Below are 13,402 nucleotides of genomic sequence, written 5' to 3' on the forward strand. Positions count from 1 at the left end.
AGGGGACATGAAATTAAGAGACTTTTTATTTCAGTTTGACCACTTGTTTAGTTGAAGCTGTGACACAGAACTCACAGGGTCAAGTAAGTTTGCTTAAAACCCTTTTTATAATCACACTTACTATACCCAAAATACCATTCCCAATGTTGTCCATCATGATTAAACATCCAATACATCCACCTGCCCAAGAACAGCCATGTTTGAAACCTTTTTTAAGAGACAATGATTGGGTTCACTGCAAACAGGAACTAATAATAACAAGAAGCACTCAGACCACAGAGCTGTGCCAAGGCAGCTCGTTCTCTGGGCAGTATTTACTTTTAAAGGAATTTTTGTTTTGTTCAATATTCACTTGCTTTGCTTTAAGAAGTTTGTAGTGCAGATGTAAAAGGTAAAAGTGGGATCAGAGGTCAAATGTGACATGATATTTGGATACAAACTATATTGCAATATTTAGAATCCCCATATGCCATTCCCTGTATGCCTATATGTTACAAACAACGTACAGTAAAAACAATGGCAATATGAAATAGTTCTAAATAGATTTAGCCAAGTGGCGGAAGGCTTTCACCTGGGTGGTGTCAGAATCTCATCTCTGCTTTTCGTAGATGATGTGGTTCTGTTGGATTCATCAAGTGATGGCCTCCAGCACGCACTGGAACGGTTCGCAGACGAGTGTGAAGCGGTGGGAATGGGAATCAGCTCCACCAAATCTGAGGCCATGGTCCTTAGCCAGAAAAGGGTGGAGTGCCCACTATGAGTCAGGGACGGTTTCCTGCCCCAAGTGGAGGAGTTCAAGTATCTCGGCGTCCTGTTCACGAGTGACAGGTGAAGGGAGCAGGAGATCGACAGACGGTTTGGTGCTGCGGCTGCAGTGAGGCGGACGCTGCACCGGTCAGTCGTATTGAAGAGAGAGCTGAGTATAAAAGCGAAGCTCTCAATTTACCAGTTGATCTACATCCCTACCCTCACCTATGGTCACGAGCTGTGGGTGGTGACCGAAAGAACGAGATCATGGAAACAAGCGGCAGAAATGGGCTTCCTCCAGAGGGTGGCTGGCTTCTCCTGTATAGATAGGTTGAGAAGTTCAGCCATCCGGGAGAGTAGAGGTGCTGCTCCTCCACATCGAAAGGTTGAGGTGGTTTGGGCATCTGACAAGGACGCCTCCTGGGCACCTCCTGGGGGAGGTGTTCCAGGTATGTGCCACTGGGGAGAGGGAGATGTGGGTTTCCCTGCTTAGGCTGCTGACCCCGCAACCCGGGATCTTGCTCTATTCCGACATGAGTGTAATTAGACATCACACAAGCTTTGTACTAGATGGCAGGCAGGTAAAAGGCCATGTGATATCCAATCAGACTGAGTCGAAAACATATTATTACATGCACATCTGTTTCCTAATGCCTATGAAAGTGCAGTGCAGAAGTGGATCTGTGAAAATGGCTACAGACGCCCGCCTACAAGTTTTTCCACATAAAATACCTGATGATGACAGAGGCTTCTCTCTCAGTAATGCGGACACAGTTGCCATGGCAGCCGCTCCATTAATTTGACTGTCTGAGTGCAGCATCCTGACCCTGCAGGCTTCACGCTCAGCGTTGTCCGAGCCCTGGACCAACAGGAAGTAGGCAGCACTCTCACCTTTGACCTCAACATCGGGCACTAAAAGAAAAGAAAGACAGGAGCATTTGTTACTTATATCGACTGCTCTCAGAAGTTTATTTTTTTCTTTTTTAATCTTTCTATTATGCTTCACTAGGGATGGGTATCGAAAACCGGTTCTTGTTGAGAACCGGTTCCCACTGTTTCAATTCCATGGAGTTGTTTGCCATTTTTGCAAACGATTCCCTTATCGATTCCAGTCGCCCCGAATGACGTCACCACGTTGCGGAGCGTCATTTACCTGGCAGGAAACACGGCGCGTAAGCAGCTCAAACGCTCTAAAGTTTGGTTATACTTTACGAGAACGGATGACAACAGGGCAACTTGCAATACTTGTAAAGTAGATATTTCATTTAAGGGAGGAAACACTACGATTATGCAAAAGCATTTGCTCACAAAACGCGTGATGACCTTAAATGAATGTCGTGTTTTTAATTCCGCTCCGGACTCGTGAATCTCAACCCAGCAGCAGCGGTAACGTTTGCACGTCCTCTTCCGTTAATGCGGCAGGTAAATAATCAGCTAACAGTGCATATTATGTTAGCGCGATCTGCCTTATTACAAAACCTGCCATTACTGTGCATTTAGGTGACCATGATGAGAGAGACAGACAGAGTCTGGCTCAGATGCTGGCAGTTCTCGCTGCAGTCTACCGGTAGCGTCTCCTTTCAGGCCAGGATAGACGAATGTCACCGAACAGTGACTAAGTTTGTGGTAAAAGGCTTGAACCCATTTGCCACAGCAGATGCCCCCAATTTTAGGTAAGTGAATGTGTTTAATTGTAGGCAGGGACATTACTGGATATTCTTGTGTAATTGCTACTGAATAATTTATGTTATAATTTGTTATTGCTACAGAAGAATATTTATTTTATTATTTTACATTTACAATTTTTTTTTCTGGGGACCCTGTGACACCCCATTGAAGAGCCATAGGCTGTGGATCTCTTAAGATCTCACTGTTGGGTTTGTAAGGCCATGTTACTCCTAAATTTCTATCTTGTTCAAAGAGAAGATATAAAACGAAGTTCTAAGCTAATTGAACTTAGTGTTCTCCTTTTTTTAAAAAGAATCGATAAGAGAATCGATAAAGAATCGAATCGTTAACTAACCAACTTGAGGCTTAAGGGAATAATGGTAATAAGAGGGACTGATCCATATGGGCACAGAGAATAGCCACTTTTTGTGGTACTGAAGTTCCCGGGCTTTCATTCAAAATCTGTTTATCGTGAGCACCCACCCATTAAACATAAAAATTATAAATAGCTTCAAGCTATTTCAAGCTATTGATGCCTGTGGGCACTATCAGCCACTGAGACAACAGACAAATTTTAGTGTTTTAATGAATGAATATTTCATACATTAAGGCTGCCTGTTTATTTAAGAGAGGTGAACAATACATTATAATTGTACATAATAATATCACAGATGATAGACTAAATAAATAGATTTTACTTAGATGCTTGTTCATTCTTAATAAAGTGTTATATGTTGAATTGAACTGTATGTCATCTGTTCAAAGGCTCGCCCAGTCAGTGCTGTTCTCCATGCCTGTCTTACTGTACATGATGTTATTAGCACAAACACTTTAAAAGTTACTGTGACTCAAACATAGAAAAATAGATTTTTTATTTCCCTCACCTAATTTTTAAAAGTATTTTATAGCATATAACACCTTTGAAAATATGCTTTGGTTCCCATTTAACTCCAGAAAATCATAAATCAAAATATGGATATTACCTGTCCACAGATTCATGGTGCAGTAACTGCTCTTTTAACTGTCTGGTGTCTTTGCTTTGTTTGGTGTTTGTAGACATGGTTTACATGAGTTTTTAGCTGAGATTCAGAGGTTTCTGTGGACACTACTCATGTCAGCACTTATATTTCTGACCTCGTGTTATAATCGATTAAACGTGGTCTCCTCCCCTTTGCCCCCATTTTTGATGTTGTGGGTGCAAATGATCAGGCGTGACATTCTCATAATAAATCAGATAAAATACTGCAAAGAATTAATCCTGCGTTTGTGTGATTGAAAAGTGTGTGCTGTGACACTGTTTTAAAGATTTGGCATAAATAATTCTGGAGTGAATGAGCCTAAACATGATGACCGGACTAGTGACACCATATCACCTGTGACACTCACACACGCACGTATGATCTGAATGTTTGAAAGTGTTTTGGAAAAACTCTGTAAAGATTAGATGAACAATACTCAAAGGATAAATTCAACTGTTTTATTTTGTTAGATAAGTTGAAAAACAGTTAAACAAGCAAGTAAATAAAGAAACAAGGTAAAACGAAGTAAGAGCAAAAAGTTAACAAGTAAATAACGAAACAAGGTTAAATGAGGTAAGTTCAAAAAAGTTAACAAGTAAATAACGAAACAAGGTTAAATGAGGTAAGAGCAAAAAGTTAACAAGTAAATAACGAAACAAGGTTAAATGAGGTAAGAGCAAAAAGTTAACAAGTAAATAACGAAACAAGGTTAAATGAGGTAAGAGCAAAAAGTTAACAAGTAAATAACGAAACAAGGTTAAATGAGGTAAGTTCAAAAAGTTAACAAGTAAATAACGAAACAAGGTAGAGGAGAGAAAACCCCAACAATCCCCTCTGAGCAAGCACTTGGCGACAGTGGGGAGGAAAAACTGCCTTTAAACGGGCAGAAACCTCCGGCAGAACCAGGCTCAGGAGGGGGCAGTCAACTGCCGGGACTGGTTGGGGGGTGAACAGAGGTGGAGCAAGACGAGGCTACATCAGTTGAAGAAGCAGTATTGTCCCTCTACCGGAAAAAGCTGAAGAATCTTTTCTTCTTTTTCATGGACTTTTCCACGAGCGCCTTTTTGTCCAGGATGAGGGTTCTCAACTCATCGATGGTTTCTGTGTTTTGCCTCTCAAGTTTCTTGCATGTTTGTTCCACCTGTTCTAATGTTGCTTGTGTTTCTTCAAGCTTTTCTTTGAGGTCTTTGGATGTTGCCTCCTGTGTCAGCTTTGCCTTCTGCAGGTCTGCATTTCTCACTTGATCTTCTTTGTGCAGGCCTTCTAGCTGCTCATTTCTTTTCTGGATATCGCGGAGCGTACACTGCAGGTCCTCATGCGTTTTGTCTTGTTTTTGCTTTTGGGCCTGCATTTCTGTGTTTTCCCGCTTCAAGTTGTTGAATTCCAACAATATCCCCTTAATGAGCTCTGAGTTGTTTTTCGCCATGTGATCAATCTTTTTCTGCATGTGTGAGCATCGTTTTTCTAGTGTTTCCTTTTCTCCCTCCAGCTCACTTGTTTTGACCTTCAGTTCATCACAGAATCCTTGCAACTTTTGATTTTTACTCTCAAAGTCCTTGATAATGCACTTTTCTTCTGTCAGTCTTTCTTTCTGTTGCTCTTTCTCTTGAAGGTCTTTATTTTGGACCAATGTTTGTTCCAACTCTGCCTTCACCATTCCGTACTTTTCCTGCATGCCTTGGAGCTCGCGCTGCAGGTCTTTTTGCTTTGTGTCCTGTTGTTCCTTCTGTTGGAGGACTTCTTTATTTTTTTCTTCAGCTTCATCAAGCTTTCTTTGGAGCAGGTGATTCATTTGGTCCATGTATTGCAGATCCCACTCCATTTTATCAATCGTCGCTTTCCTGCCTTGAAGCTGCTCGGACATATCTTTAACTTCAGCGCTCTTTTTCTTGTTTTCTTTGATGAGGGATACAATCTGCTCTCTGGCTTGAGCAAACTTGATCCCCCAGCCCTCATTAATAATGTTGATGTCGGGCTGGCGCTGTAGTGTTTCTTCCAGGTGTTTGTTTTGTGCTTCCATCTGTAAGCACTTCTTCTCCAGGTGAAGTTTTTCTTCTTCAATTTGTCGAATTTTGTTCTGGAGATGGTTGTTTTCATTCCTACTCTCCTGTAATGCCCTTTGGATGGATAAGAGGCCATTTGGAGAAATTGGCCGGCCACGCGTGGAAGGAGAGGCGGCGAAATCTTTTTGTCTCGGTTGCCGTAATCTTGGATACATGTTGGCGTTTGTATCCGATGACTCTGAGAGGTTTCCAAAATTTTCTGTAGTGAACGTTTGAAGGCTGCAAACACAAAGGCTGCGAAGAAACGAACTGAAAATTGCCGTTTCTCACCCCTATTTATAGAAAAACTTCAAAGGATCCTTGTGACATCCTTGTGACATCCTTGTGACATCATCACTCCTAAGACAATCAGATTGTCACATGACATTTTGGAATGTGGAATGGGGATATGTTTTTTTTTAAACAGTTTTCAAATGTAACTTAATATTTAAGTGTTTCTTACTTGACCCGCTTAGTCGATTAAAAAGTTCATTGCCACGAACACCCCTAATGTTATATAACAGACCACAGAAAAAAGACAGGTTTTTTTCTACGTGACAGAGCTATAATAAATGTTTTGTTTTTTTTAATTATCCTACTTTTTCTAAAAGGGAACATTATTTAAAGAATATGTATTTAATTAAAAACTCTGTATTCATCTAAAGTGTATACCAAGAAGGGTGAGCTTCCTGCTTGAAAAGGAAATGACCAAAATAAATGTATTTCTCTGCAATTACAAACTCTGTGTAAATAGTCTTGGTGTCAAAATAAAGCTAACACTGGTGAGATGTCATCAGAGCTGTAAATATTACTGCAGATGTTACTGTATCAAAGTTACTGTGACTCAAACATAGAAAAAATGATTTTTTATTTCCCTCACCTAATTTTTAAAAGTATTTTATAGCATATAACACGTTTGAAAATATGCTTTGGTTCCCATTTAACTCCAGAAAATCATAAATCAAAATATGGATATTACCCGTCCACAGATTCATGGTGACATAACTGCTCTTTTAAACAGAATCGAAAATGGAATCGGAATCGTGAAAATCTTATCAATACCCATCCCTATGCTTCACTGCAGAACTGAAAAATAACTCACATTTTGTATGACTATTATTTCATCCTAATGTTTCTTCTTGGTGCATCATTGCCAAAAACTGTTGTTGTTTCAAGCATTATCTTGTATATCTATTCAGCACCACTTCAGAGCCTTCCCAATGGAGAACTTTATAACTTTATTACCTATACCAGTACTTCCCTGCAGGAGAGACAGCTCTTTTTTGTTGTTGCCAAAGCGACTGTGACACTCCAGTTTTACCTGGTAAAGACTTTGGTCTCCTAGATAGAGATTCTCTCCAGCGCTGGGAGCTGAGTTGGCTGGCTGCAGGCTGTGCAATGGGAGTGATTACACAGGACAGACTGAACAAAGCTCCGACCTAGAAACAGAAATACAGCAGATTGGCATACACACAGTCCCCAACCAACGTCATTTATGATCGATATATATGATTAATCATGAACATTCTGAATTTGTGATCTTGGAAGAGCTTTAATGTAATGAACAGGCTCCTTTGGTTAGGCGGATCTTTCTGTAGCAGACTTTTGTACATGTAAGAGCACAGCTAAGTTACTCGTACCTTTCCACACAGTGATCGCAGCTGGTTCAACAAAAGTTTAGCTTTCACAGACATCCCAGAAAGGCATCTGTTTGTCATTTGTGAAGGAACAGCACAATATTGAGGCACAAAAGTTATAAAACCACCTTTCAAAGACAGAAAAAGTCTTAAAACAATGAAATAATGGGGGGGGGGGGAGAAGCTATTTTGTTATCAACAATTTTAAAAATGTATATTAATAGCCATGACTGTTTTGGTTTCTGACAGCCAAGCTGTTTGTGTGTGACACATACTAAAATCTTACCTAATCCTGCAGCTGTTTCATTTGAGCAGGTGATGGAAGCAAAAGTTATGATATTCTATTTTTATTTTTAAGCATTCATACAAACACACAGATACAGACACTTTAAAATAAGGATACAGTTCAAACTGGGCGCTGGAGATCAGGAAGCTTGGCAGGTCTGACAGATTAACCAGCTGAACCAAATCTAAAACTGGCGCATAGTAATGAAAGACCTGCAAATGAATCAAGAAAAGAAACAGAAAAGACAACATGATTAAAATAGATCATATTTTTCACAGAGTACAGCCTTCAACTCCATTTAAATCAGCGATGTCAAACTCATTTTACACTGTGGGCCACATACAGCCCACTCTGATGTGAAGTGGGCGAGACCAGTGAAATTACACGATAAACATATAGAAAAGCGACTGGTAGATCATTGCGGACACAGAAATGTCTGTCATGTAATTATAAATTTAAAGTATAAAGTTTTCTTTAATTCACAAAAAATGTCCTTGTACTTTGGTGTAATATGACTGGAAATGGGGTGGAGGTCTTTATCAATGGGAAAAGCACCAAAATCTATGAAAATACAGTTAAAAGATCAAAATCTGTCAACTCCTTTAAATTTTCCAACGCTGTCCAGTCGTTGCCAGGCCAATTACGGCACCCGGGCCTTATGTTTGACACCTCTGGTTTAACCCATCACATATCCCTCATATAAAAAAAATAATCCTTAAACAAAATTCCCCAAGATTATCATAAACATTAAAAACAACACTAACACCTGACTACTGCCGTTGTTCTATCAATGCCATATTTTGCTAGAAGTGAGGAGGGGCCTCGATACACCTTTAGGTTTTGTCATGATTTAATGTGCAAAGACTGACATTGAACACAATTCTGACGCGACATCTCTTGTTTATAAACCCTGATTGAATTTCACTGGAATTGGCAGTCTCATAATTTATTGAATGTCAAACTTTTTTAAGTCTAATCTACATGAAGATTTAAATGATCTTGGGTCAAAATTAGAGCTTAAGAAAGCTGGAAACATTTATAAATCCCTTGTTCAGTTCAGTGAAGCCTCTGACTAACGCAGTGACCTGAAGAGAGATTATTAAGACCTCCAATATTCAACTGTCCTCATTATGTTCACTTGAAAGCACACTTTGTAAGAGTTTAAGACTGCACGCTTCAGCAGTCATAATATGACATTGAACATCATTCGTATAAATCTGATTTTGTCTGACTGAGCTCTATTGTTCATTAGACAGCTCTGCTCTGAGCTATAACAGGTTTTCTGTGAAGGCACAGACTCCTTCACTGCCTAACAATGACTAATCGTATATTTAGCAACAATTTAGACAAAACATAGAGATAAAATCGCTGTGACTGAACCCACAACTTTATCAGACATATGGGAAACTGATTCATGCAAATTCTCAGCTAGGTGCTGCTAAATGTAATGATGTAGCTTTTTCCGCTCTTCAGGGAAAACAAGCAGTGCTGTTGAGAAAGGAAGACGCTATCCAACCCACAACTTCTCAACAGCTTCGGAGAAAAACGCCTCATCGGAAGCTTGAGAATATTCAGTCCTTTAAACAAAGACTAGATATGGGCATACCTAGTAGAACCCCCGTGTGTTTGACTTTGTGGTTGGGTGACTGACTTCTAACATTAGATTTTTTTTCCATAAAATATCACTCACCCACTCACTGTATTCACATCAGTAACCACTTTTTTGTATATTCTAACACCCGTGCATAAAGACTGTCAACAAGCAGTTCAAAAGTGGTGGGAGGAGGAAGTATAAGGTTGTTTCCTGACATACGCTGACATGGCATAAACACCTCTTGGATATAAATAAATCTCTCACATGTTCCTGCTGGTTCAATAAGTTCAACAACAAACAAATATATATCAAATCAGTAAAATAAGATGAAGAGGTAACAAAAAGCAAAATGTCTACTGTAAAACTTTAGTACATTAGCCCTCAACAAGTGTTCCTGCTTGTTTGTTACTGGCAAAAACTCAAAGGAGGTCTCCACCACTTACCAACCAACTTCCACTGCAGGATAAGCTGTGTGGGAGCGAACAAAGTCTAAAGGTCTGAATGTTTGAATGCTTTAAAACCCCAAAGACAATGCAATGTGAAGCCCTTTCCCTGTCTTGACAAACAGGGTTGATGCTCTCTTTAAAACGTCACTTAAAGAGATTAAAAGTTGTTATTTTAATATGCTGTAGGGCAGACGGAAATGCCTGAGAAAATTCACTAATAGCATTTTTCCTGATATACAGTACAGCTCTCTGGATGATACACTTACAGAATAGAAATGGTTTTGGTGCATTTACTTCCATGTTGTTTGAAATGAGTGAAATAGATTTGCAATTACTTAGATTATTGGTGCTCTCTACCCAGATGCATCCAGAATATACAGCAGGCAAAAAGTCTACCTTTTAGTCTATGATAACGGTAATATTACATTTTGTTCAACAATATTTTTAAAGTTAATGATAATTGCAAAAATGTTCCACTAAGAGGACTCCCTTTCCATTCAACGACACTTTAAGCGTGTCTTTTTTGACTGTTAATTCAAATGTGTTTTTAATGTTATAGTTTCAGTTACATGAGGGCTGGTATCAAGAAAATGAAAAGTCAATTCTGTGGCCTCTCCCTTCACTGAGTGCTAGTAATTATAATGTCACTTACTCCTGACAGTGAGGAGGTCTAACTAATAGTTTCTGTCTGAACCTAGTTTAGTGTGTTTGTCTGAGTACAAGTCGCTGCACAGTCATTTATCCCAGCAGTGTGGAGATGTGATAGTTTTGCTGTCCTCAGAGCTGTTTTTTTTTAATTGTGTGCCAAAACAATCACTGCCATCTGCTTCTCTGTATAAAGATCTGATGAAACCCACACACATTCACTCTCATTCTCCATAGACGCATAAATGAGCAGCATGCACAGACAAACTCTCAAACTCTGCTTAAACTGAACAATAAGTGAACACAACAACACACATAGTATCTGGTGCCAAACACAAACTCACATAGCAGACAGTGGTTACAGATATTATACATGTATAACACAGAACATGTATTGTAATATTATAATGTTAAGACTCATTAAAACAAGACTATTTTTCTTTAATGAGTAGATCAGAAAACTTTGAAACTGTCTTTACTGCTAATCCAATGAATGTTAAAGGTACTCCGATTGTGTAAGTATAGACATTATCAGCTAATCGATGAGTTTTCATTATTGCATGTATTAATCTACATAAGAAAACTCACAACAAAGCTTTACAATGTAATATAATACCATCATGTTTAGTACAGAATACACTGTCTGTAAATGTGGTTCTTTAAACTATAGACAACAAGTAGCAGAACACACACTTGGCCAAAGCCACAACCTCAGATTCTAAATGTTAGTGAAAGTTCATCACATTACAGTTCTGCTCTTAGAGATAAATAAAACTCTAAAAGGCACAACTGGTGTTGGTGGCCGATGCACTGGCACAAATCCCCTGTAAATACAAGTTGTATAACACATCATTCCCAGGTCTCAGTAGATCTTAATAGGGTATGAGCCTTAGTGACTTTATTCACCATATCAATTTAAAGGCAAATGGCTGAGTAAGAACCAGGAATAAGAAATAATAAAACCATCATAGATATAAACCACTGAGAATACTGCCACTTTCTGTGATTGCCATTATTATAGTAAGAACTAGAGTTGGACATTCCTTTATGACCAAAGGGTTTTGGGACTAATATTCTCCTCAACTCGATAACATGTTAGCTTTTATCTTATATGCCATGAAAATGACACTGAAAGCTGAGTTCCTAGAGTAATTAACCAGATGAGCTATTAAATATTACATATACATCCAGAAAATCTTTAGACATGTTTTATGTTTTCATCCCACAAGGCCCGGCTGTTTGTAAGTGAAACATCAGAAATGCTTTTATTTCTTCAGTATTCTCTTGTGATGAAGTAGATGAAAGTTCTTGGCATACGGGTTCCAGTTCAGATCAGTTTATGTGCAATACTGGACTCCAAAGTACTTTTTTGGTATAAGTAGGAAGCTTCAAACACACCTGTTCTTACCACGAAATCGGGTAGATTAATGTAACTATGATAAATTGTTATTTTCTAAACTCGTCTGAGAGGTTTAGTAGATTCATCTGTGGTATCAATTTGTTAATCCAAGATAACTCTGTTTTCAAGTTATTGCATTCAAAAGATTTTCGGAAAACTTGTCGGCCAAGATTTTTTGTAGACATACAGTTAGGTCCATATATATTTGGACACTGACAAGTTTTTACCTCTTTATTGAAACCTATTCCATTTATGGACATGGACATAATGCGTAGACTCTCAGTGTTTATTTGAGGGTATCCACATTACAAATGGATGAAGGGATTAGTTCCTTAAGATGTGCCACCCTCTCTTTACAAGAGACCAAATGAAATTGGACAGTTGACTCAAAGGCTATTTCATGGGCAGATGTGGGCAATTCCATCATTATGTCATTATCAATTAATCAGATAAAATGCCGGGCGTTGATTTGAGGTGTGGTGGAAGGCTTTGCTGTGAACAGACAACATGCAGTAGAAGGAGCAGGTGAAACAAGCCATCCGTAAACTGCACAAACAGAGTGAACAACACTTTCCAGGAGGTAGGCGTGCCCATATCCTAGTCTAGCATAAAGAGAAGACTGCATAAAAGTAAATATAGAGGTTTCATTGCAAGTTGCAAGCCACTCATAAGCCTCAAGAATAGAAACGCTAGATTGGACATTGCTAAAAGAAAAAACATCTAAAAATGCCGTCACAGTTCTGGAAAAAAATTCTTGGACAGACAAAACCAAGATCAACCTCTACCAGAAAATTATAAAATTACAACATTAGAAAAATGTTTATGATATCCACATATTTATGGACCGAACTGTACCTATGGTATCAATTTGAACCTCCTATGCCGCTTCGTTCTCAAGTTATTGCATTTACAAGATTTTCAGAAAAATTGCTCTTTGACTACGACTTTGTCCTTGAGGTCGGGGTCACTGAGAATCAAACTCATCCGTGATATTTGGCTGATACACAGTATGGCACAGGCTGGCACGAATTTTATTAGCTTCACAAATATGGTCATAACCAAGACTACCTACCTAAATTAAAAAGGTATACTACACTGGATTCCACATTAAATAAACATGTATATATTTATTTGAAAAAAGTTACTCCTATCAACATCCCCTATAATCATCCCTTCTGCTGATATCCTACTCTCTGCCTGCATTTTCCTCTTTTCTTATTATTTTGCAGAGTTTCTGACAAGTCTGCAACCTTTGGCCGGTGAGTGTGCAGCCCCCCAGCTATTTAAAGCAGGATCACAGTGGGTCTTTCCAAGCAGACCAGCAATGTCTAAACCAAATGGCAATCCATTAGATAGTTCTGGAGATTTTTACCATCACAGTGTGCTGCGTGCTGCTAATGAGGCTAAAAAATGCCAAAAGATTCCCAGTTTTATTTTCTATCTATTATATACGACTGTATATGAAAAACAAGTCTAAGCTTTTTGTCATTTGTGATAACAGTGAGCTGAAAGCAGACGTTGTATATAGCCTGCAGTTTATACATGTGGCTTATTATTTACTGATAGCATATTAATAAAATTAAGAGTTCTGTAAACACTGCGTTAAATATATTGTCAGAGAACACAAACATGATATTTATGTGAACCAGTTTAAAGTTTTGGCATGAACTCATATCTGTCATGTACAATCAACAGTTCTGACACACAGACATTAACTGAGGCTAGACTCAGAGTGGATGGAGACATCGAGATGAGCTGACAGCTCAGTAACAGCTTCTCAGTTCCGGAGAGTGAGTGCCGAGTGATATAACTCCATTAAAAATACTCTACAAATTATATATTAAAAAAATCAGACTGCAAAGCAGGAAAAAGATTTCCCATGGAAGAAGCCTTCACCACTGGCCTGCCTCAATGAGATA

The 13,402-nt window shown here is 38.8% G+C and overlaps 2 protein-coding genes across 2 annotated transcripts in view; both read right to left on the bottom strand.

Moving 5' to 3' along the window:
- The window catches only part of mtbp (MDM2 binding protein), a 39,955-nt gene that overhangs the window by 14,211 nt on the left and 12,342 nt on the right, over positions 1-13,402 (bottom strand). The window contains exons 9-12 of the mRNA XM_086310843.1: positions 7,517-7,611; positions 7,117-7,183; positions 6,798-6,915; positions 1,480-1,659 (exon numbers count right to left, since the gene is read on the bottom strand). Coding sequence (XP_086166969.1) covers positions 1,480-1,659; positions 6,798-6,915; positions 7,117-7,183; positions 7,517-7,611 — 460 coding nt within the window. The remainder of the gene's footprint in view (positions 1-1,479; positions 1,660-6,797; positions 6,916-7,116; positions 7,184-7,516; positions 7,612-13,402) is intronic.
- Positions 4,231-5,723, bottom strand: LOC147318762 (uncharacterized). Its single transcript, XM_086310844.1, has one exon. The coding sequence runs from the start codon at positions 5,650-5,652 to the stop codon at positions 4,438-4,440; it is 1,215 nt and encodes a 404-aa protein (XP_086166970.1). The 5' UTR covers positions 5,653-5,723; the 3' UTR covers positions 4,231-4,437.

The sequence above is a fragment of the Aulonocara sp. 'chitande type north' Nkhata Bay genome, linkage group LG11 (genome assembly GCF_057382095.1).
Source record: "Aulonocara sp. 'chitande type north' Nkhata Bay isolate Kocher_YH1m ecotype deep benthic linkage group LG11, A_spYH_male_GT1.1, whole genome shotgun sequence".
NCBI lineage: Eukaryota > Metazoa > Chordata > Actinopteri > Cichliformes > Cichlidae > Aulonocara > Aulonocara sp. 'chitande type north' Nkhata Bay.